Genomic DNA, 24,279 nt, shown 5'->3' on the forward strand with positions numbered 1-24,279 from the left:
ACCTTTCTGGCAGTCATGTTTGTAGAGGTGATAATAAATACTTTTAGGTTGGTAGCATTAACACAAGAGGATTTAAAACGAATGACTTGAAAAAAAATTTTATTATGTGCATATAATAAAAACAAAGAAAGTTTTAAAACAAAAGTATGCGATATTTTCAATCCCTTGCATTTTCGCACATTATTTCAAAGAAATTTTTGTTATTTAAATATAAAATAAATCATAAATTTTTTATATATCTAAAGTATCTTAGAATTTCAAAAAAAAATTAGTACAATTTCATACGATATTTGCATGCAATACAACTAATAAAATTTGGCTGAACATAACCTTAATTAGCGACTTAAGGTGCTTTTTAATTTCACAAAAACTTTGGTTTTTGTTGGCGCTTTTTAAGAATGTTTATGATACTTAAAGTTATCCATTATCAAACCGTCGATAGCAAAATTTATTCGATAACGTATTCCTCTAAGTGACGTTAGTCATAAATGTTAACGTAATTGATTCCTGATTATTATCAAAGAATTAGAAGTACTAAAGGAAGGAGCCTCTTGAAAAACAATGAAGTCAAATTTTTCTATTAACCTCTTTTTAAATCTCTTTTTTTATTAAAGCAAATATTTTTCTTAAAATATCTGTAAAATAAAAAACAAAATTAAAGAAAGCTCATTGATTTTTTTCCACTTTCAACAAATTTATTTTAGCCAATGTTTTCAAACCAAGCAAAATTAAATTGGGCAACTAAATCGTACAACTAATCGAATTAGCGTCTACAAATCAAAATTGATTAGGTAACATTTTCTGTCATTAAAGTTATATTTTAATATTGTAATTAAAAGAAAAATAAAAATGAGGTGACCACATCTACGACACATAAGTTTAGTAATCACCATCTTTTATTGTTTCTGCTGTCAAAAAAAATGAAAATAGCACAAGATTCTATTTCTCATAAGATTTAGTTTGATTGGATTAGTTGTTTACAAACCAAATATGTTTTAAAATTTGATTGTTTCAAACTAAATCGTACACTTTTATTCGATTTTCAAGTGCTGCCTTATAACTTGAAATTAAGTATAAGTATTTTTATTATCACAATATCTCACCGCCCTTGTATGAACATATTTTGTTAAAAAATTTCTTGTGTTAACAGTTTTATTTGAAATAAAAACGCTTCTATTACGAGATCAACAACAAATCGAGTGTTAATTCTCCAAAAAGGGTTAGCTGGAAAAATTTGACTTCCCTGTTTTTGAAAATGTTCTCTTTCGTATTTCAAATTCTTTGGGTTTTCAATTGCTCATTATGCATTTTTCGTATGTTTTATAAAAACATTTAACACTTACAAAACTATGAAAGAAAGGAAAATGTTATAAGGGTTAACTTTTAGCTTTCATTGCAGTGCATCGAAAAAAACAAAAAAAAAAAATAAACACGATTTTTTGAGAAATTTCAAATTTAAAAAGAATTCATTGTAAGATCGAATTGGTTGTAAGATCGAAAATAAAGAGCATTCAATTGTCTGTAAAAGTTACTGTACGTCGCATGATTTCAAGTTATGGTCATTTTATTATACGCAGGAAAAATCTGCTACTTCTAGCTCGAAAACGAGTAAATGACCCCCCCTCCGCCATACACATGACCTCATATACATTTTTGCAAGAATTTTATCAAAGATTCACTTCTTTTGACATTTAAGTAGTAATTGGATTTGTCGTGAAAGAAATCAAGTATTAGATCTGTATAAAATAAGTAATACATTATAGTAAATTATAATGAATTACAACGAAAAGTGTTAAGCATAGTAGTGTGAGAGCAGAAATGAAAGAAATACGTCACATGAACATTTTTTCTCGAATTATTTACTACTTTTTTACAGGTGAAAAATATAACAGCTGTCGTGATGTCAAAAAAATATTTAAAACAAAATGACGTGAAAACTATCTTAATTTTGTGCATATAAACAGAAACAAAGAAAGTTTTGAAGCAATAGTTAACAATTTCGAATCGCTTGCAAGTTTCTACATCATTTTAAAAGAATTTTATATACATTTAAATATTAAAATAAAACGTAAATTTTTGAAATTTATTAAAATAAAACGTTAATAAAAATTGAATGAGTAAAATTTTTAATGTAAAAGTTGAGAAAAATTGAGTTAATCGTGTCAACTCTGTGATACCCTAACGAATTTGTTGTCCTATGCGCGAATAAATATGCCATAGCTGATTATTGGACAGACTATAATTTTAAGTTGCCGTATTACCAAATTAATTTATGCAAAATTTCACTACTGTGTTTTCAGTATTTTCTATGGGAAACGAGTCAAGAAATTTCAATGAATTTTATCACACATAACAGCCCTAATAATTCCCTTGTTTTCACAATATTTCTATATTATAATTTAAATAACTTCTGAGATAATGCTAAATAACTTTTGAAGCTGTATGGCAGCTACCAGAAAGAGCAAAAAATTTCAACGAGCAAATTAAAAACTTGCAGTTGTGTGTATTGGAGATATTATTACGTTTTGTAATAATATCTCAAATACACGCAATTCTCAAATTGTAAATGTATTTACAATTCAAAAAACTCTGTTTGATTTTCAATATTACAAGCTCCAGAAAATATCTTCAAGGTGTTTTATCATCAAAAAGAAAGCTCGGAATAAAATTCTTTTATATTGTTAAAATATTTCATGCGATATATGAGCACTTTATCACTGATTTCCTTCTTATTAAGACAACAAATATTAAAATTAAACTCTGTTAAAATTAGAAATATTATACCTGATTTAACCTAATTTCATACCTGACTTAATCTAAAACATATTTTCGATGGACAATTCACTTCCAAAATTTATTGATGAATTGTGAGGATTGTCTAATGTTTAGAGTATTGATGTGGTGTTATATGAATAGGTGCATCAACAAATTACGTAAAAACATCGAATTTACCTAGGAGATTGAGGAGAATAGGGTTTTAGCTTTTTGGATACACTGATGAAAAGAAAATCAGGGAAAATTAGATTCAACATATACAGGAAGAAAACAAAAACACAAAGATGCATCCCAAATTACTCATATCATTCAATGAAACATAAAATGGCGATTTAACATAAAATGATTCAAAGAAACATAAACATATTTATGAAACATAAATAATGAAACATAAAATAAATTCATAAAGTGCTAACCACACCGATCGATACAGGACTTAAAAGCAGAAGTAAACTTTATATCGGACACTGCTATGCGGAACCGTCATTCTGTTGAATGTATTAACAAACCCATAAGGAGGAAAAAACGAAAAATTGAATAGCAAAATATGAGCATGTTGTATAAACAGAACAGGTTATTGGAAGAACAATGAACAATATGTTTATCTTTAAATTATGAGCATAGCTCTACGAGTCTGATAAATAAACAACTAATGAAACATAATATTCGGATATCGGAAACTACCAACTGAGAAACTTGTTAAATTCGGCTAAGGATAAATATCGAAAGAAATAATTGCCAAACGAAAGGAACTGACACAACAAGGCTGAAGGTACATTAAAATGGGTAAAACGTACAAAGGGAGTAGGAATTATCAGGAATTTCGATTGAATGATTACAAAACACATTTATGAAACGGGTCACATAATTACGGAAGACAATTTGAAGGTATAATAAGAAGTGAAAGGAAAGCACAGGAGAGAAGTTCAGGAAGGCATGCATATACACTAATTAAACAATGAGTTTAATTTTAATGTTTGTTGTTTTTATAAAGTGCGTATGTATTGCATTTTTGTGAGATGTATTAGCAATAATAAAAGTATTTTATTCCCAATAAAAGGAAATTTTCTCTTCAAGAAGTAATTTCTTAAGTAATTTCCTATAATAATCCTTGTCACGAAAATTGTAAATATATTAGCATGCATTTGTTTTTTTGTCACCACAAAGAATTTTTTGAACAATAAACCCATACTACCAAAGTAATAATATTTAGATATACAAATTTATTCTTTTCAAAACGTTCTTTTTTTAAACACTTTTTATTTATTTTTTTCATTTTAACACAATGCAATTCATAATATTTATTTTTTTCACACTTTAATTTTCAAAATACGTCTTTACAACACAAAAAAATCTGATGTGGTCAGCACATAACCGACCGCATTGTGTATTGTCTAGTTAAATGAAAGTGTTACAGAATATTATAAAAATGTCTGTTAAATACTTCTTTCCAATTTTTAGGACATTAGTAAGCTTATAGTTAACATACTTAGGAAAATGTAAATTTGGCTCTTAGTAGAGTTTCGCTTTGTGCTACCCGAATTCCCTGAAATGCTCGCCAGTTAGTTTCGGTAACAACCAGAACTCAAATATCAAATTTCATGAAGTTTCATCAATTTGTTCTGTAGATATGGTGAAAAATGTAAAATCGGTCCGCAAATCAGTTTTCGAGCCCTGATCTTTCCAAAAAATTTATATGTTCATTGCTTTAATACGAGGAGTTCATATATTAAATTTCAATGAAATCGGTTGATTATTTCTCTTTATATACACAAAAATGTATATTTGGCCCGTAGTAAACGTCTAGTTGCCGATGCCTGATTTCTTCCAAAATATACGAATTTTTGTGGACGGTCGAGCTGAGCTTTTATATAAAATTTCAAGTAAATCGGTTGAATATTTTCTTCAAAATGTTCAAAAAAGTAAAACAGGCCCGCTAAAAAGTGCAGTTCCCGAGGCCTGATATATACCAAAAGTTGATCGATCCGTGCCATGGTAGAAACAAACTTACGTATAAAATTTCATCAAAATCGGTTCAGCCGAACTTGAGATACACGCATGCACACACAGACCGACAGACCGACAGACGGACAGACCGACAGACCGACCGCCCGCAGACCGACAGGTTGCTAAAAATAGTTTATTTACACTTCCCTACAATGGGGAAGTACGTTCCCACCGAAAACTCGATATGCAAAATTTGTTGCCATCACATAACCTACCTATTGTTTACACAATACGGTCGGTAAATATCAAATCAAATAGAAAAAAGTGACGTAAAGTACATGAAAAATTCGACAGAGCTTTTTTCAATGAGCATACCGACAAATTAGAAATATTAAAAGAAGGATCATCTTGAAAAAACAATGAAGCCCAATTCTATCTAGCTATATCTTGCTTTGTTGCAAGCATTGTCTAAGTCGTAACCGGAATGTATTTATTTTATTTTTTATTTGGCCTCTACTATAAATATGTGCAGTTTCTAAATGTTGTAAATTTTTTTAGAATAAAAATAAAAAATATTTTAAAATTTTTTTTTACTTGTAAACAAATACCCAAATCACCAAGAAAAAGGTATAAAAAAAAGCTGTAAATTTGCGGTTTATTGGCCTCAACACGTTTATATTGTTACCATTGTGCTTATAATCGCATGAAAGTATGTCCGTTTATTCGTCTCAGCGATAACTCAAAAACTAATAAATTAAATTGAACAAAGTTTCACATATTATTTATTATAGTAAATGCCATAAGAATATTTTAATTCTACATGACAGCGCAGTTATATTTAGAATAATTGCCAAAGTTATTTTAACGTACATATCTCAGAAATTATAGAAGCTATAGCATTGAAATTTCACACAAGGAAATGTATTATTGGGGCTGTTTTATATAATAAAGATTGCTTAAATTTTTTACATGCAGTAGTAGCAGCCATACAATTTCAATATTTGCTTACGCATATCCTAGAAGGGGTTTCTTCGGATTCATGAAATAAAATTTCTACGATTTTGTCGAATTCGTAAAAAAAAAAAATTTCAAATTAATTTTTGATACATTGCACATATCTATTTTGCTTAAATATATTGTATTATTTTACATTTGAGAGCTTCAAATTTTTGATGCATTATTTTTGATTATATTAATATGAAAATCTTTTGTTTTAATTTATTTTAATTTAAAAATTTCTACTTATTTAATAAAAAATGACCTGGTATAATCAGATGTATTCATTTGTCCTTTTAGAATATGAAATAAAACATATGCATCGAGCAGATTTTGGTATACGATTTTAAAAATATTTCAGTGTTAAAAGCGTTACAAATGCAACATCAAATAATCTCTGAATATCACACTATAAAATTTTTTTTGTTGAAATTGATGCTTGTAGATGCAATTCCGAAGATACCCAAACAATTACTGAAATTATAGTTCTAAACTTTTGCAAAAACAGATGTGGCCATTGTTTCCATAAAAGTTGGTGAGATATGAGCGTACAATCATACAAATTCGATTGTTATTTGACTTCGAAATTATTGAAAATAGCTTCGAAATTATTGAAGCAGTAGTTTTAAATAGTCGCGGGAACAAATATATTATTAGAGCGTTTATGTACAATAAAAGTAGTTAAAATCGCGTGTTTCGTTATGGACAATTTCAAAGTGATATTTTCTTAAAAAATTAAAATTATAATGCTGAAATTTTGCATAAACAATATGGTAATTATTCTCGGTAACAGTTTCTGAAGTAGTATGATTAACTGCTATATGTATAAAGGCATTATATTAAAAAAATCTGATATGATCAGCACATAACCGACCGCAATGTGTATTGTCTAGTTAAGTGAAAGTGTTATAAAATATTATAAAAAGATCTGTTAAATACTTCTTTTAAATTTTTAGGGCATTAGTAAGCTTAACCTAGAAAATAGTTAACATACCTAGAAAAATGTAAATTTGGTTCTTAGTAGAGTTTCGCTTTGTGCTACCCGAATTCACTGAAATGCTCGCCAGTTAGTTTCAGTAACAACCAGAACTCAAATTTCGAGAAATTCCATTCGAGAAATTCCATGATTCGTTCCGTAGATATGGTCAAAAATGTAAAATCGGCCCGCAGATCAGTTTTCGAGCCCTGATGTTTCCAAAAAATTTATGTGTTCATTGCTTTGATAGGAGCAATTCAAATATTAAATTTCAATGAAAACGGTTCGTTATTTCTCTTTATATACGCAAAAATGTATATTTGGCCCGTAGTAAACGTCCACTTGCTGACACCTGATTTTTTACAAATGTTAGGAGGTTTCGCGGACAGTCGAGCTGAGCTTATATATGAAATTTCAAGTAAATAAGTTGAATATTTTCTTTAAAATGTCCAAAAATGTAAACCAGGCCCGCTAAAAAGTGCAATTCCCCAGGCCTGATATAACCCAAAAGTTGATCAATCCGTGTCATGGTCGAAATCAGTTCACCCAAACTTGGGATACACGCGTACACACATAGACCGACCGACCAACAGACCGACAAGTTGCTAAAAATAGTTCATTTACTTACTATGGAATTTCCCTACTATGGAGAAGTGCATTCCCACCGAAAACTCGACATGCAAAATTTGTCGCCATCACATAACCTACCTAATGTTTACACAATACGATCGGTAAAAACAAAAAGTTGTATTAATCAGTGTAACAATATTATCATACAACTTTGAAAATTTTCATTCGTACGAGTACTTTAAATGAATTTTGGTAATCGTCTATATGAAAAATTGGAAAAAAAATTTTATTCAGATATAATTTTCATTAGGTAAATTTTTTTGAATTTTCAAATAAGAAACAAATTTTTTTTATAAAATCTTCAAATAAAACACATAATGTATCTCAAAATCTTATTAAGGAAAACAAAAAGGAAAGATAAATTTTTCACATTGAAGTATTTGATTTACAGAAGGATTAGAGAAGTATAAATTAAGATAAGTTTTGTCGTATTCCCTAAATATGTAGTATTTGAGCACATACATATTTTTATGTGACCTAATTTATTAAGTCCGATTTTGATTTAAAAATGAAAACCCAGAATAATAAAACTTCTAATATAAAAAATTTTAAACAAAATACTAACAATTTTATCACTGCTAAAACGAATAATGAAAGTTTATCTTTGAGTTCTTCACTTGTAAATAATACATGTACTAATACTGAGTTATAAATAATAATTTAAAATTTGAAGAACAAATTCTAACAGATATTCTTGAATTATCAAATTTTATTAACCCAGCATTTACACATACAAGTTACTTGCAAGCAAGTTTGTATAATATTAATTGTCAATTAGTTTTTCGAAATGTCAAATTACTTGCTATTATGACGTAGGCGTTTAGCAAGTTAATTTTTGAAAATGTCTTTGAGAAGAAAACAACTAGCAATATATATAATTGTTTATAAATTTTAGAAACCATAAGTTTGCTAAGTTTAATTTTTTCAAAACCAAATTCAAAAATTTTAAATTAAAAAAAAAAAAAAATCAAAGCAACAAATTTTTTTTTGTAAATTTCTCAATATGTCAAATTACTTGCTCAAATTACTGGCAGCAAAATTTTCTTGCAAGTTGAACTGCAAGTAAACAAGCAAGAAGAAATATTTCAATGTGTTAGTAAAATTTTTGTATGTATTGCAACTTTCTTGCAAGTAACTTGTACGTGTAAATGCTGGGTAAATCACTACAAAATTTGTCACATACTCAGCAAAAACAATTCTTCAATGGGATATTCAAAAATTTTACAAAACCATCTCTGATTTAAAAATATTATAGCTCTTATAGAAAATATTAATCAATAAATATAACCCATTCCTAGTAGCTCTTTAAGAAACAAACAAATGTTTAACCACAAATATCGTTACTATGAATTTAAAATATTGGTGTACACCAAAAAAAAACGATAAACAAAATGGAAAAGAATTATACAGGCATCGACCTGTAAAATCCAGGCACGTCTGATCAATAATGGACGGCTTCCTGGTTTGCGTTTGATCCCAGATGCCGCAGAAAAAAATCTAGTTTGGTTAATAGCCATATAATTTATAAATAAACGTGAAATGTCCAATAATAAAAATGTAAATGCGGTAGGGATATTTACCAAAGTATCGACAGCTGTCGGCGAGGGCTTTACTGAAAGTTCACCTAATGAAATTAATGAACCCATTTGACAAGAGCTCAAGGGTTGCAAGATTTCCCCCAGAGGGTTTATTACCTTCCCTAAACGGATGTCCGAAAAAGACAACAAAAGTAACACCTCTGATGGTAATGTTAAAGGCCCGTTACATAAGGAAAGTGGATCAATGGTCGTTTCTCATATAAGCAAGCTGGAGAACCTGTATAGGGAGCTGAAGGGATAAAACGATTGTGAATAAGCTTTCTCAAAAACTCAAAAGAAAAATAGAAAATTTAAATCAGTAATACACGAGAATTATATAAAGGGCTTATCGTTAACCAAAGAAACGAATTATTTGTGTAGAAAGCAACGAAGAGTCTGATATATCGATAAAGCGAATCTCCCCACTGAAAAAAGCAAATGAATTATGGGCAAAAAGCAATAAGAATTAAACTGAACTATTTGCTAATGATTGATGCTAATGGAAGGAATTTTTCAATCAAGCGAACGATTCTAGCGGTGCTTTATTAAAAGATTTTGATATAAATGAAAGATAATGTTGATATATAACCATAAAGCCCATATGGTAGCTTTGGTATTTTGCCAAGCAAAAACACACAAGAACCTTTATAATTAGTAACATTCACAGGGATCTCGGTGTCACCCAAGTAAATCAGGAAATAAGGAACTGTGCTATGAACCGTAGAGCGCGTTTCGAAATGCATGTAAATGTCGAGGTCTCTCCACTTATGAGGGAGATGGTTTAGACAAAAAGATTGAAACGAAGGGGACCTCTTGAATTAGCCTGAAGTGCACTTCCGTTCCTTACTTCACGGAATATATACACAAAAACATGAAAGAACAAAATTAATGGTTAGTCAGTTTGACTAGTTTTGGAAGTTTATGACCATCCAGGTGGGGTTAAAGTTTCCTATTATTAGGTCTGATGACAGTTTACGTTCGTTTATCTTTGTCCTTCAATGATTTTTAATGCCTGTATTAAAAAAAATGTCGTTACGGTTTGAATTTGAATATTAAAAATATGGCAGTGACACTTTTCGGAGGAAAATATCGAGAAAAATTTTCAGCCGTATTCAAGCTATTATTGTCAAATGACCTATATTGAAGCTCATGAAATTCGTCTTCTATTTTTAAAAATACCAAAAATAAATCACAATAACTTATATTTTATATTACAAGTTCACCTTACAACAAAATAATAATTAATTACGTAAATTGAAAAAAATCACCTATAATATGTAGGTACTGGGGCTGTTTCCGAAACTATTGCCCTTCGCACTAAAATGTAGCTTATCGAACTATTTTTGTTTCCGAAAACTTTGAATATAATCTAGTGTAACTTAACCTCATCGCACTTCACACTAGATTAATTGTTAAAAAAGTAGTGTTGTTAAACCTACGCTAGATTTTAAGTAACTAAACAAGCTGAAGGAAATAAAAAAGTTAAGGAAATATTTTAAGAAGAAAGTGAATATTAAAAAAAAAACAAAATATGATAGCTATTATTATTCAAAATAATATCTGTGTATTTGCAGATGTTCCAACAAATCAATGATATAGTAAGATTATTAGCTATTGTAATTATTAGCTAATAAATAAATATAACGTCTTTTAAGATAATATAACTTTATCCATTACAGCTTGCAGAAAGAAGATTATGTATAAGAAATGGCAGTTTATAGATTGTCACCATACACACCGAAGTATGTATGTATAACAAATGATGACATGTGGGATTTACTGATGGGTATGTACTGTACTGAGCGAAATTGGTTAGCGGGTCTCACAATCAACTGTCGGAGCTTTGTGACAAATTTTTCAAAATAGATTAAACATCTTGATTATAATGATTTCTTCATAATTGTTTCAGGATTTGTAAGCAAAGGTATATAGATTCTTTTCAGATAGGCCCAAATGTTTGTAATACAAAAAACTAATGACCTACGAATTTGTTTATTTTGCAAAAAAAAAATACATGTATGACATATGAAATATGGCATCATTTATTCAATATTGCCATAATCTTTATAAATATTACCGAATAATATAAGTTTTTTTTGGCGCTGTCACAATAATTTAGACATAGAAATGCTATAAAAATATACACTGATGTAACATTCTATGCGGAAAAGATTTATTAACTGTCACAAGTTTTAGTCCGGAAAATACTAAAGCTTGATAAATAATGCGCACTAAAATATTTTCGAGAAGTGCTAGTGCGATACATTCTAAAACAGCTTAAATGTCAACAACTGAACGCAGTATACCCAATAGCATTTTCCGTCTAAACAAAGGATCACAATTAGCCTTATTATGATCACTTATATGACATATCTTATCTTTATATAGGGCAAGTATTTACCGAAATTCGGAAACAAAACTTCCATTTTAACAAACATAACACCAATTTTCAAATATTATCTTTTATTTTAATAAATCTTTAATCAATTCATTTTAAATATTAAACACACATTAAACTTTACATAAAATTAAATTGTAATTTTAAAGAAAGTTTTGAAGCAACAGTTAGAAGATTTTTAATCCCTCGCAAATTCCTTTATCATTAAATTTTTAGAACATTCCTTCATCAAGAAATTTTATATACATTTAAATACTAAAATTAAACGTAAATTTATTTAGATTTCAAAAGCATTCCAGGATTTCAAAAAAAAGTTTTGAAATTTTACTTGAGAAACTTAAAAGCAACTTCAACATTTAGTTTGGATTTTTGTAAAAAACTTAGGCAATCTCCGGATTGTCTTCCATTAAAAGTAAAATTAATTAAGTAATTTTGATAACTATCAACTTTTCCATTTTTACTAATAGTATCGTTTATACAGTGGGTAGGTGCTGTGATGGTAACAAATTTTACATATTGAGTTTTCGGTGGGAACGCACTTCTCCATGGTAGGGAAGTGTAAATAAACTACCCTCAGCAACCTGTCGGTCTGTGTGTCCACCCGTGTATCTCAAGTTCGACTGAACCGATTTTGATAGAATTTTATATGTAAGTTTATTTCGACTACGGCACGGGTTGATCAACTTTTGGGATATATCAGGCCTCGGGAGGAGCACTTTTTACGGGCCTGTTTTACATTTTTGATCACTAAGAAGAAAACATTCAACACATTTACTTGAAATTTCATATAGAAGCTTTGCTTGACCGTACCCGAAACCTCCTTTTGATAGAAATCAGCTTATATAAATATACATTTTTGCGTATATAAAGACAAATAATCAACCGATTTCATTGAAATTTAATATTCAAATTCGAGATGTTAAAACAATGAATCTATAAATTTGTTACAAAATCAGGGCACGGAAACTGATCTGAGGGCCGATTTTACACGTTTTACCATATCTACGAATTGATGAAATTTCTTGAAATTTGATATTTGAATTCTGGTTATTACCGAAAATAACTGGCGAGCATTTCAGGGAATTCTGGCAGCATAAAGAAAAACTACTAAGAGCCAAATTTACATTTTCCTAGGTATGTTAACTATAAGCTTACCTATGCCCTAAAACTTAACTAGACATGCACACTGCGGTCCGTTATGCGCTGACCATATTAGATTTTTTTTAATTTAATTTTTCCTTTTAAATAAAAACCTTAATAAGATGTCCTAATTATATTTCTTATAGTTAATAATTCATACCTTAATAAGATGTCGTGTGAATTGCTTTACTGAAACAGTACTCGCGATAATTTTGACATTTTCCATCACGTCAAAATTGATATCGTGATATAAAAACTTCAAGGTAATATGCTCCATGAAAAAAAAACTTTTTGTGACAACATCTGTTCAAATAGTAAGAAATTTATGTTTATTTGCAAAATTGTGGTATTTTTTATTTTACTACTGTAATGTTTTTTGTATGTTACATTTTATATTTTGACTTAATTTTTTTATTCGAAAATGCATTCTACTACGAAAAAATGTTCGCATTGTTTTTGCAAATTGAATATTTGCAGTTGTAGTGCATATTCCAAACTTGCTCTAAAATTTTTAGTATTTTAGATATTATTCCTTTTTGGAAATTTTTATAACTTTGAAAAACTTACTCTGTTTGAATTTATATTGATAATATCTTGATATATTTAGATCATGTTGTCAATATAGCATGATCTGAATATATCAAGATATCACCAAGGTTTTCTACAGAATCAGTATTTCCTTGACTGGTGCTAAAAATATAAAAACAAAATTAAATATATGCTGTTGCTCATACATCTGGTAATGCTATTACGAATAATATTGGAAACAAAGTACTGAGCAAAATATTGCAGCGCTAAAAAAATTATAAGTATCCTATACCTGTAAGTACCTGGTTTATTAGACATTGACGCTTGTAAGAATACAGTTATTTCTTGCTTTGTGGTTCTCTTAATAGATGTGATATGTCTTTCTGAAGCTTTTCCTTGATTTTGTAAATGTAATTTTGGGATTGGGGTCTCTTTCTCTCTCTTCTTTTATGCAAAGATACATTTAGGAAATTTCTTTAAAAAATATTCTTCAATGCACTGTTATATAGTTCAACCAAATAACAGTGCAGATAATATAGCATTTTTTACAAATTTGAATCTTTTATTACAACATGCATTTTTTCATTTTTTACAGGCTTTTGGATTTTTTAGACATCTGTGAAATTGTACCTCATTTATTTCACTATTGTTTTTACAAAATCTACTTTATAAATTGGATTCATCGTTTTAAAAATTTTTTAAAATATTTTCTTTTAATTTAATTTTAATTTAATTATAGTACCACATCACTTTTAACACAAGGTGGCTAATAATTTCAGAATAATTCTTTGATCAGTTTCCAGCAAAAAATTGTATGTGCAGGGGGGAAGGGGTGCAGATATACTCGTTTTCAAACTATAGATTGTTAAAGAAAAAGGTAGCGGACTTTTCCTGCACATAAATAAATGCTTATAACTTCGAAACCACGCAACATAGAGGCGATTGTTTGCTAGGCGATTGATCGTTCTTTATGATTGTTCTTTATTTTTGGTCAGAATGTTATTGTTTTTTTGGTCTGAGCAGTAATTAGTTGTCGGCATCAAAGTTGGAATTTTGTTTTTTCTTTTTCAACTTTTCTTACAAAACTCGAAATTTCTTGAAAATTTTTAAAAAAAATTATTTGCCACCTTATATAAAACCACTTTTTTAGCACTTTTCCAAAAAATTTTTGAAAAAAAGTGTTTATTAGTTTCACTCTGTCCGTCCGTCCGTCCGTCCGACCGTTCGTCCGTCCGTCCGTCCGTCCGTCCGACCGTTCGTCCGTCCGACCGTTCGTCCGTCCGTTCGTCCGTCCGTCCGTCCGTCCGTCCGACCGTCCGTCCATCCGTCCGTCCGTCCGTCCGTCCGTCCGTCCGTCCGTCCGTCCGTCCGTCCGTCTGTCCGTGTGTCTGTTTACAAAACTTCTACACCCTTGAAGATAGAAAGCTGAAATTTTGCATGTACATAGATCTTTACTAGAAACTTATTTCCGTAGAACAAAATTTTTACCTATCTCCCCGCCTCTAGAAGTTATACCCTTCCAAAACCTTAAAAATGGCCTTTTTTAACTATTTGTTGCAATGAAACCATAAGCATTTTTAAAATTTTGCAAACGCATAAAGACAGCGGCTTGCTTCCCCTAGCGCGATATACTATAGTTAAACTTTAGAAAAACAAAATGGCCGTTCAAATTTACCGTTATCTATAGTCTTTTTTTTCCAAATTTTTGATTTCGTTTTTCTCCTAGACCCCAGCTTGTAGAAGCTTTAAATTTTAGGGGCTTATAGACATTAACAAATAGTTCATTTCGTTAGAAGAAAATTTTTTTCCATCTCCACCCCCTCTCAAGTTATCGCCTCTTGAAATTTGTAAAATTTGAATTTTTGGCGCCTTATATTTCCAAAATCGCAAACGTTTTCAAATTTCTATAAACATAAAAAGTTAGCGGTAAATTCCATGACATTAAAAAATATAATTATTTTTCTTAACTCACACAATTAACTCTTAAAATCGAGCATTATGTTAACCCCTCTTTATATTAATTTTTGCTTAATTTCAAAGACTGCATGAATGCATCATCCTAAATATATGCAATCCTAGAAATAGTTAAATATGAATGAAAATAATTTTAATAGTGTGATAAGTATGCATAGACTGTATTTAAAAGCAGAATTTTCACTTGATGAAGGGAAAAGTGCTACAATACAAACCATTGGTTTGACCCAACTTTATTAAATAATATGCTCAAACTGTACATATATCCACTTTTCGCTATGAAAGTAATAACAATTAAAATATGTAAATTTAAGAAAAGTTTTAAAACTTTTTTTTTGGGCAATTTATTTTTACTTTTTAAGATAATGTAATTCATGATATTCATTTTTTTTCCACTTTTATTTTCAATATACGTCTTCTAGCAATAAAAATGTCAAACCAAATGCAAACAAATGAGGTAATGTATATGAAAAATGGCGACGAAGCTTTTTCCAAAGCAAGAATGGTATTCGTTAAATTTTTATAAAAATCATGGTAACATGGCGATATCAAGTCCAATTAAGAAATTAAATTTTTTTTTATCTGATACAATTCGTTTTCTGACCTGAATTTATGCCAGTAATATTAAGATTTTAAAACTCAGTTTGTAAATATTAATGTTTTAAAGTGTAGTAGTTCATTTCGTTAGAAGAAAATTTTTTTCCATCTCCACCCCCTCTCAAGTTATGGCCTCTTGGAATTTGTAAAATTTGCATTTTTGACACCTTATATTTCTGAAACCGCAAGCTTTTTCAAATTTCTATAAACGCAAAAAGTTAACCGTAAATTCCATGACACTAAAAAATATAATTATTTTTCTTAACTCACACAATTAACCCTTAAAATCGAGCATTATGTTAACCCCTGTTTATATTAATTTTTGCTTTATTTCAAAGACTGCATAAATGGTTCATCCTAAATATATGCAATCCTAGAAATAGTTTCGTTTATAAATGAAAATAAATTTTAATAGTGTGGTGGATATACATAGACTATTTTTAAAAGCAGTATTTGCACTTGTTGAAGGGAAAAGTGCTACAATACAAACCATTGGTTTGACCCAACTTTATTTATTGTAGAACTCTCAGCTATGCTTTATATAGCTTTCAAAAATCTTTACTATCGTAATTTTGAAATTTTTTGACGAAAAATTTAGGATGTTAAATTATGAGCTTACTTATTTTTCTGTCAATATAAATGGACATTGGAGTTGATTGGATAATTGGACATTGGAGATCTTATTGATATTCAATTTAAAAAATGGCATTTATAAGCTAAATTCTGCATTAATAGTATCATTACATTTCCGATCTCAGGGTATACAATTGCATATTTTTTTTTTTTTTTTTGTTCACTCCTAGAAGGAGCATAGGGCTAGTGCATGATTTCTCATGCACTAGTTTCATAGCGTCATAGGGTTTAACTAGGTAGGTGACTAGCCTGCCGTAGTTTTTAGCACTTTTCCAAAAAATTTTTGAAAAAAGTGCTTATTAGTTTCACTCTGCCCGTCCGTCCGTCCGTCCGTCCGTCCGTCCGTCTGTCCGTGTGTCTGTTTACAAAACTTCTACACCCTTGAAGATAGAAAGCTGAAATTTTGTACGTATATAGGTCTTTACTAGAAACTTATTTCCGTAGAACAAAATTTTTACCTATCTCCCCCCCTCTAGAAGTTATACCCCCCCAAAACAGTAAAAATGGCCTTTTTTAACTATTTGTTGCAATGAAACCATAAGCATTTTTGAAATTTTGTAAGCGCACAAAGGCAGCGGCTTGCTTCTTCTATCGCGGCATGCTATACTTGAACTTTAAAAAAACAAAATGGCCGTTCAAATTTACCGTTATCTAAAGTCTTTTTTTTCCAAATTTTTGATTTGGTTTTTCTTCTAGACCTCAACCTGTGGAAGCCTAAAATTTTAGGGGCTTTTAGACATTAACAAATAGTTTATTTCGTTAGAAGAAAATTTGCTTCCATCTCCACCCCCTCTCAAGTTATCGTCTCTTGAAATTTGTAAAATTTGAATTTTTGACACCTTATATTTCCGAAACCGAAAGCTTTTTCAAATTTCTATAAACACAAAAAGCTAACGGTAAATTCCATGACATTAAAAAATATAATTATTTTTCTTAACTCACACAATTAACCCTTAAAATCGAGCATTATGTTAACCCCACTTTATACTAATTTTTGCTTTATTTCAAAGACTGCATAAATGGTTCATCCTAAATATATGCAATCCTAGAAATATTTTTGTATATGAATGAAAATAATTTTAATAGTGTGATAGGTATACATAGACTGTATTTAAAGGCAGAATTTTCACTTGTTGAAGGGAAAAGTGCTACAATACAAACCATTGGTTTGACTCAACTTTATTTTTATTTATATTAATTATTTGAGGTTATTAATATTTACTGTTTATTTTTCTTAGTTGTTTTAATATCGAATATTAGGAATATTAGAAAATTACTTGTATAATATTTTTTATTAGTATTGTATATTAAGTTATAATAATATTGAATATAATTTTTATAGTGACCTGACCGGGGTTTGAACCCGAGACCTTTCGGTTAAAGGACCGGTGCCATAACCACTGCACCAATGGTCAGATATACAATTGCATATAATAGCAATTAAGCATATTAAATTTTTCGAAAAAATCACAACTGATTACATCTTTGGTGTATCCCTATGAGAATTCTTTGAGCTCTTGTACTCACTTTGAACCCTACTTATAAACAAAGTGTATTATTTGATATTATTTGAAGACACGTCTTATTGGTTAGTTTAGTTACAGAAAATATATATATGTATAGATCGATGCGTTGTGCAGTAAAGACGTGTACAGTAAAGTTCCGTACCTAATAATTTTTAATTTTGATAAAAACCACAACTCACATACAGTATGCTTTTATATATCTGTTTCTGTTGAATAATTGTTTTATGCAATTTACATTTGTAATTTACATTTGTGTAATTAAATGTAATACACTTTTCTTTACTTAATTTAAATTTAAGAAAAATTTTTTGCTTAGAAATTAAAATTAAAAATTAATTTTTAATTTTGCAAATTAAAAATTAAAATTAAAAGTTTTTGGTGGAACCAAAAATGCTTATTTTTAGATAATTTTATAAAATTATCACTAAGCAAAAAATTACTTACACTTTTTTTTGTTTATCAACGCTAATCTGATAAATGAGCTCATTTTAGTTTTGCTAGGCTTATTGAGCACTTATCATTTTCATTGTTGATGCAACGAAAATTTTGCAAATTTTTTGATAAGTTGAAAAGTAGCAAGTGGTTAGTGGTTGGCGCAAAAAAACCTTGACTTAACGAATTACATGTAAGCATTTATATGTACGTCAAATATGTTGTTATGATTATGTCCGTATGGAGGTATGTTGGAAGAGTATAATAAATTTGTGTAACAGTTTGTAACTCTAAGAAATAATGGTTTGAGATATGGACATAAATGTATGTTTTTTATCAGTGTCGAATTCTGACTTTATGTAACCATGTTTGTTCATGCGTTCCAACGATAATTCAAAAATTAATTGTGTCAAGCTCGCCAAATTTTCACAAACACTTTATAATAGCAGTAAATATAGCTGAAACCTATTTAAGTTGAATGTGATCGAGGAAGTGACTCGAGTAGTTGCACTTCAGCCGCATTCAGTATAGTGTTGAAATTGCTATATGTGGTAAAAGTTCACATCTCAAAAACTATTATTTCTGTTGGAAGGTTTGTTGGACGTATATTATTTCAGTGCAAACGCATGTTGGAACATTTGTACAAAAAAATTATGATAGTAAATACCAAAACCCTATTTATTACGAACTTGACCTGAATTGAAGTTTAACTAGCTCCTTTTAAGCACTTTTCCAAAAAATTTTTGAAAAAAAATGCTGATTAGTTTCACTCTGTCCGCCCATCCGTCAGTCCATCCGTCTGTCCGTCCGTCCGTGGACATGTTTACAAAACTTCTACACCCTTGAAGATAGAAAGCTGAAATTTAATATGTACATAAATCTTTTCTAGAAACTTATTTTCGTAAAAAAAAAAATTTTATCTACTTCCCCCATTCTAGAAGTTATACCCCCAAAAAATCCTAAAAATACCAAACAAACTACTATTGGCGGCTACCACAAGGAATCAAGAAATTTCAACGATTTTTATCACACACAACAGCACTAATAATACAATAGCTTTTATGAAATTTTTATTTAGCTTCAATAATTTCTGAGATAATACCAAATAACTTTTGGAGTTGTATGGTAGCTATTACAAGTACTCATGAGATCTCAACAATTTTTACTGAATAAGGCTGTCATTTTACTTTTTTTTTATTTTTCAAAATTTCAGTGCAGGAGATTGAAGCCAAGCAATTTCAATTACTTTTATTTAATATAATTGCCCTAATAGTATATTCACTTGTGCAAAATACTATAGCTATTACAATTTCTGAAATATAGCCAAATAAATTTTAAAGTTGTATGGCAGCTACTCGAACCAGTACCTCGATCATAATCAATTTAAATAGAGTTCTGGCATTTATTATAGTGAATGATTTGTAAAAATTTGATGAAATTAGCTCAATCAGTTTTTGAGTAATCGTTGGAACGGGCAAGCGGACAGGCAAAGACAAATCGACTTAGAATTCGACCCTGAACAAAAGTATTACTATGCTTGAGTCTAGCGTTACAAACTGTAAGGCAAATTTAGTATACGCTTTGAACATACGTTTGTACGGGTATAATTAGCTTTTGCGAGAATAAAACGTATACAATGTATAAAATAAAATTTTATAGAAGATTAAAAGAATTTTTGAGCGGGTGCAATTTTTTAATTATTAAGAAAAATACATTCTGTTATTTGTTTGTGTTGTAATTTTATGCTTCCTAAACAATTTAAAACAAAATATTGATATTTTTATGCTACAGAAAAGAAACAATTATGAATTTATTAAAAAGTCATTAGGTTACTTTTAAAAGTCAACCGCAAATGATCATTCTTATTTAAAGTTATTGTATGAACTTTTATCACAGAGGGATTCAAACGCGTCAATGTTATAAATAAAATTATGAAAAAAAAATCTGATGTGATCAGCACATAACCGACCGCATTGTGTATTGTCTAGTTAAATGAAAGTGTTACAGAATATTATAAAAATGTCTGTTAAATACTTCTTTCCAATTTTTAGGACATTAGTAAGCTTATAGTTAACATACTTAGGAAAATGTAAATTTGGCTCTTAGTAGAGTTTCGCTTTGTGCTACCCGAATTCCCTGAAATGCTCGCCAGTTAGTTTCGGTAACAACCAGAACTCAAATATCAAATTTCAAGAAATTCCATCGATTTGTTCTGTGGATATGGTGAAAAATTTAAAATCAGCACGCAAATCAATTCTCGAGCCCTGATCTTTCCAAAAAAGTTATATGTTCATTGCTTTAATACGAGCAGTTCATATATTAAATTTCAATGAAATCGGTTGATTATTTCTCTTTATATACACAAAAATGTATATTTGGCCCGTAGTAAACGTCTAGTTGCTGATGCCTGATTTCTTCCAAAACATACGAATTTTTGCGGACGGTCGAGCTGAGCTTTTATATAAAATTTCAAGTAAATCGGTTGAATATTTTCTTCAAAATGTTCAAAAATGTAAAACAGGCCCGCCAAAAAGCGCAGTTCCCGAGGCCTGATATATACCAAAAGTTGATCGATCCGTGCCGTGGTGGAAACAAACTTACATATAAAATTTCATCAAAATCGGTTCAGCCGAACTTGAGATACACGCGTGCACACACAGACCGACAGACCGACAGGTTGCTAAAAATAGTTTATTTACACTTCCCTACTATGGAGAAGTACGTTCCCACCGAAAACTCGATATGCAAAATTTGTTGCCATCACATAACCTACCTATTGTTTACACAATACGGTCGGTAAAAAGAAAATAACGTAAATATAACTGTCTTCAATAAAGCATAAATACAATACTCCTACAATGCGTAGCTTTCGGAAAAAGTGTTGGGAGTATTTTTAGAGTTGGGGATTGAGTAATATCAATGTAACATTGTAATGCTCTAGTTTTACTGTTAAAAACTTTTCTATACTTTTGCGTATAATTTTGACATTTATACATTTCTGACTAAAAATGAGTTCTTTCTTTATTTCGATGCAAAATATTGATAATGATAATGATTCCCAAATACAAGAATTTCAACGACTTTAACTTTTTATAACCTACAGCAATATTTTATTTACACTACCGAAGTTTGAATGGGGGTTTTTTGTACATTTATGAAGACTAGATACCATAAAAAATTTGCGGTTTTTCATTTTGTCCTTCGATTTTAACGAAGACATAAATGAAATATATAAAATGGAATATTTTTAGCATATAAGAACAAAACTTGAAGGTCTTAGAAGATATGAGTCAATTCCTCAATGCAAGAAAAGCCAAAGTTTCGGACTTATACAAAAATCAAGACGGGCTAAATATGTAAAATGTGGGTAATAATGAAAGAACCCCATAAAATTTTAATACTTCTATATCTAATACAGTGCAAAAATACCTGTAGCTTTCCAAATTACTGAAAAGCAGCTTTTCAAATATAGTATGACGAAAAAGAAAAGAAAAGTATGAGAACTAAAGTTATTGACAATATAAAAGATACAAGACATGCTTGTAAGAATTTATGTAAGAAGAATGTATCAAGCAACTATTTCAAAACTGCAACTGATTTAATAGGAAAAAAGAAGAGTACGATGGAAATGGCAAGAATCGCGTCCCCTAGATGACAAAATGGCTGCGAATTCACTTTCTCAAAGATGTTTTATACATTATAGAAAATTTGTAAATCAGTACCATACGAAAATTGTATAAAAAGTTTGTCGAGAAGTAAATAAACAAATTATTCGTTGTGGAAAGCAATGAAGAATACTAAGAACCCGATGACATGAATCTCCCCATTGAAAAAAACAGATGGATCATGGAATATACAGATTATTGTGTTGTATTTGGAAAGTAGCGGAAGAATTATGATAGAAAACCTAGGAAAACCCTCGAAAGAGGCAAAGTCATATTGGTGGACGTCTCTGCTAACAATGATATCAAAACTTTATGATGATGATAGTTTGCAAACTGATTCCAAACTATCATTTTGGTTTCAGAACGATGTATGCAACAATTGACGAAGTTCACAGAACAACAATAATGCGTGCGTGCCTTTCTTTACAGAATGTAGATAAAGAAACGTGAGCGGTCGAAACTAATGATCAGCCACTTTGAATAGTATTAGTAAGTCTGACGAAAATTCGAGTTGGCCTATCTTGATCTCCCCATGATTTTTCGTATATGGGCGAAACATGTATCTTAACATAATATCGAATTTCACTTAAATATTCACAGTTAAAAATTTCGAATTTACATAAACTTCCTGACAACGAAACTTCTCAATTAGAGACTTAACAAATATTATATTTATCAAATATTAAAAAAATTGAATTTTCATGTAATATATTCATATATCAAAATTTATTTAAAAAAAAGAACAAAAAAGAATACACTAAATAAGCACGAAAGATCTGTGTGCAAATATATTCCTTGTTGGGGTCATGAATTAAAAAGAGCTGAGAGTATTACCATGGCTAATATCATTAATAATTATGAAAAGTTCACTTTATTTTCGCTAAAAGAAAAAAGTTGTGACAACTCGCAAACGTTAATATAAAATTTAAATTTGAAAAATATTTTCAAAGTGGAGAATGCAATGTCATATAAAAATCAATAGTTGCGATATGTTATAAATGAAACACAAAAACAAAAGTAAGACGATATTAGCACTTCTCAGTTTTTCATTTTGAGTATAATATAATAAATCTCACCTCTTAAAGAAATGTCCAGAATGCTTAAACGAATTTTATATCCTTCTGGAGCATGGATTTCCCATTTGCAGTTAATTTCCCCGATATAAAATTTTGGATAACCAGGCGTCATTAAAAAGCCATGCAACAAAGGCTTCCTAAATACTGTTTTTTGAATGCTGGTATATGAACTTCTTGTTGCGAATAAATGACGAATGTCGTCGTATTCGTCATCAGTTTCATCCTCAAAACTACTTAATCCACTATTGTCAACATCTTCTTCATAAACAGTGCTGTCCGGTAAATCGATTTTTATAATTTTATCTTTTTCATCGCTTATGTCTTGGTAACCTAGCGTCGAATTAATTTCTAATGATGACGTGCCATAAGTTGAAGAAGACGATTGTTGGCTGCCCACGGTCGTAGTTCTGGTTGTTTCTCTTTGTGGCATACTTAACATTGTACCAAATTCAGCTGAGGTACATTTCGTGTTTGAGTTGAAAAGAAATTGAGCATAACAAATAAAATTAGTAAAATCAAGTAAACCAAATATACTATATAAAAAACATATGTATGTAATTTACATTCATATTATTGTAATGGATTATAAAGAATGTGGGGTGTTATATGATAAATTAAATATTTAGTAAAGAATATATTGAGGAAAATATTTAATTTGTATAGCAAAAAAGAGACAATTTAAAATTGACAGCAATAAATTACAAATATCTAAATGGAATTTTGTCAGCATTTTATTTTATAAAACTATACCTTACAAACACACACATATGTATATATTTTTAGTTAGGTGCACATAACTTAATTAATCATTTTGGATTTATGAATTATTTCTTATCTTGAAGAAAACTTATTTTATATTAGTTTAAAATATAATTTTTTCTATTTTTTTTATAATCCTAAAAAAAATTTTGAATTATTACACAGAATTTTCCACCGAATGTAAAATAATTTTTTATTACATTATGTTTACGTGCGCAAACGAAATGTATACAAATTAACAGTGGATAAATAGCCGTTATGTCACAGCACGTTTTAACCTCCTTACTGTCAATAATATTTCAACTAAGATATGTTCCTACAAAAAAGTGCTGACAGAATGTCTGCGTTTCCTCATGAGAATTTTTAGTTTAGGAAAATCACATAAGGTTCAATTTGCGAAGAAAGCAAATTTACTGTTATAAATTAGGAAGAGCTTAGATTTAGAATTTAGTCTTAGAACTTTAATATAATTGATGTCTCAAAATTTTAATGTAAATTTGAATTATAATAATACTGAATATTTGAATAGTGTAATAATTGAAGTTAATTTCTGTCATAAAAAGAAATTGCTTTATAAAATAAAAACTGTGTTATAAACGCTTTTTTAAATTTGAAATAAAAGTAAATTTTCTTTTATAAAATCTTCGTAA

At 29.5% G+C, this 24,279-nt stretch overlaps 1 protein-coding gene across 1 annotated transcript in view; it reads right to left on the minus strand.

Moving 5' to 3' along the window:
- Nucleotides 1–24,279, minus strand: part of LOC129616468 (uncharacterized) — a 210,737-nt gene that overhangs the window by 58,286 nt on the left and 128,172 nt on the right. Inside the window, exon 5 of the mRNA XM_055532108.1 lies at nucleotides 22,871–23,323. Coding sequence (XP_055388083.1) covers nucleotides 22,871–23,323 — 453 coding nt within the window. The remainder of the gene's footprint in view (nucleotides 1–22,870; nucleotides 23,324–24,279) is intronic.

This window comes from Condylostylus longicornis, unplaced genomic scaffold (genome assembly GCF_029603195.1).
Source record: "Condylostylus longicornis isolate FDR11 unplaced genomic scaffold, ASM2960319v2 ptg000216l, whole genome shotgun sequence".
NCBI classification, from domain to species: Eukaryota; Metazoa; Arthropoda; class Insecta; order Diptera; family Dolichopodidae; genus Condylostylus; species Condylostylus longicornis.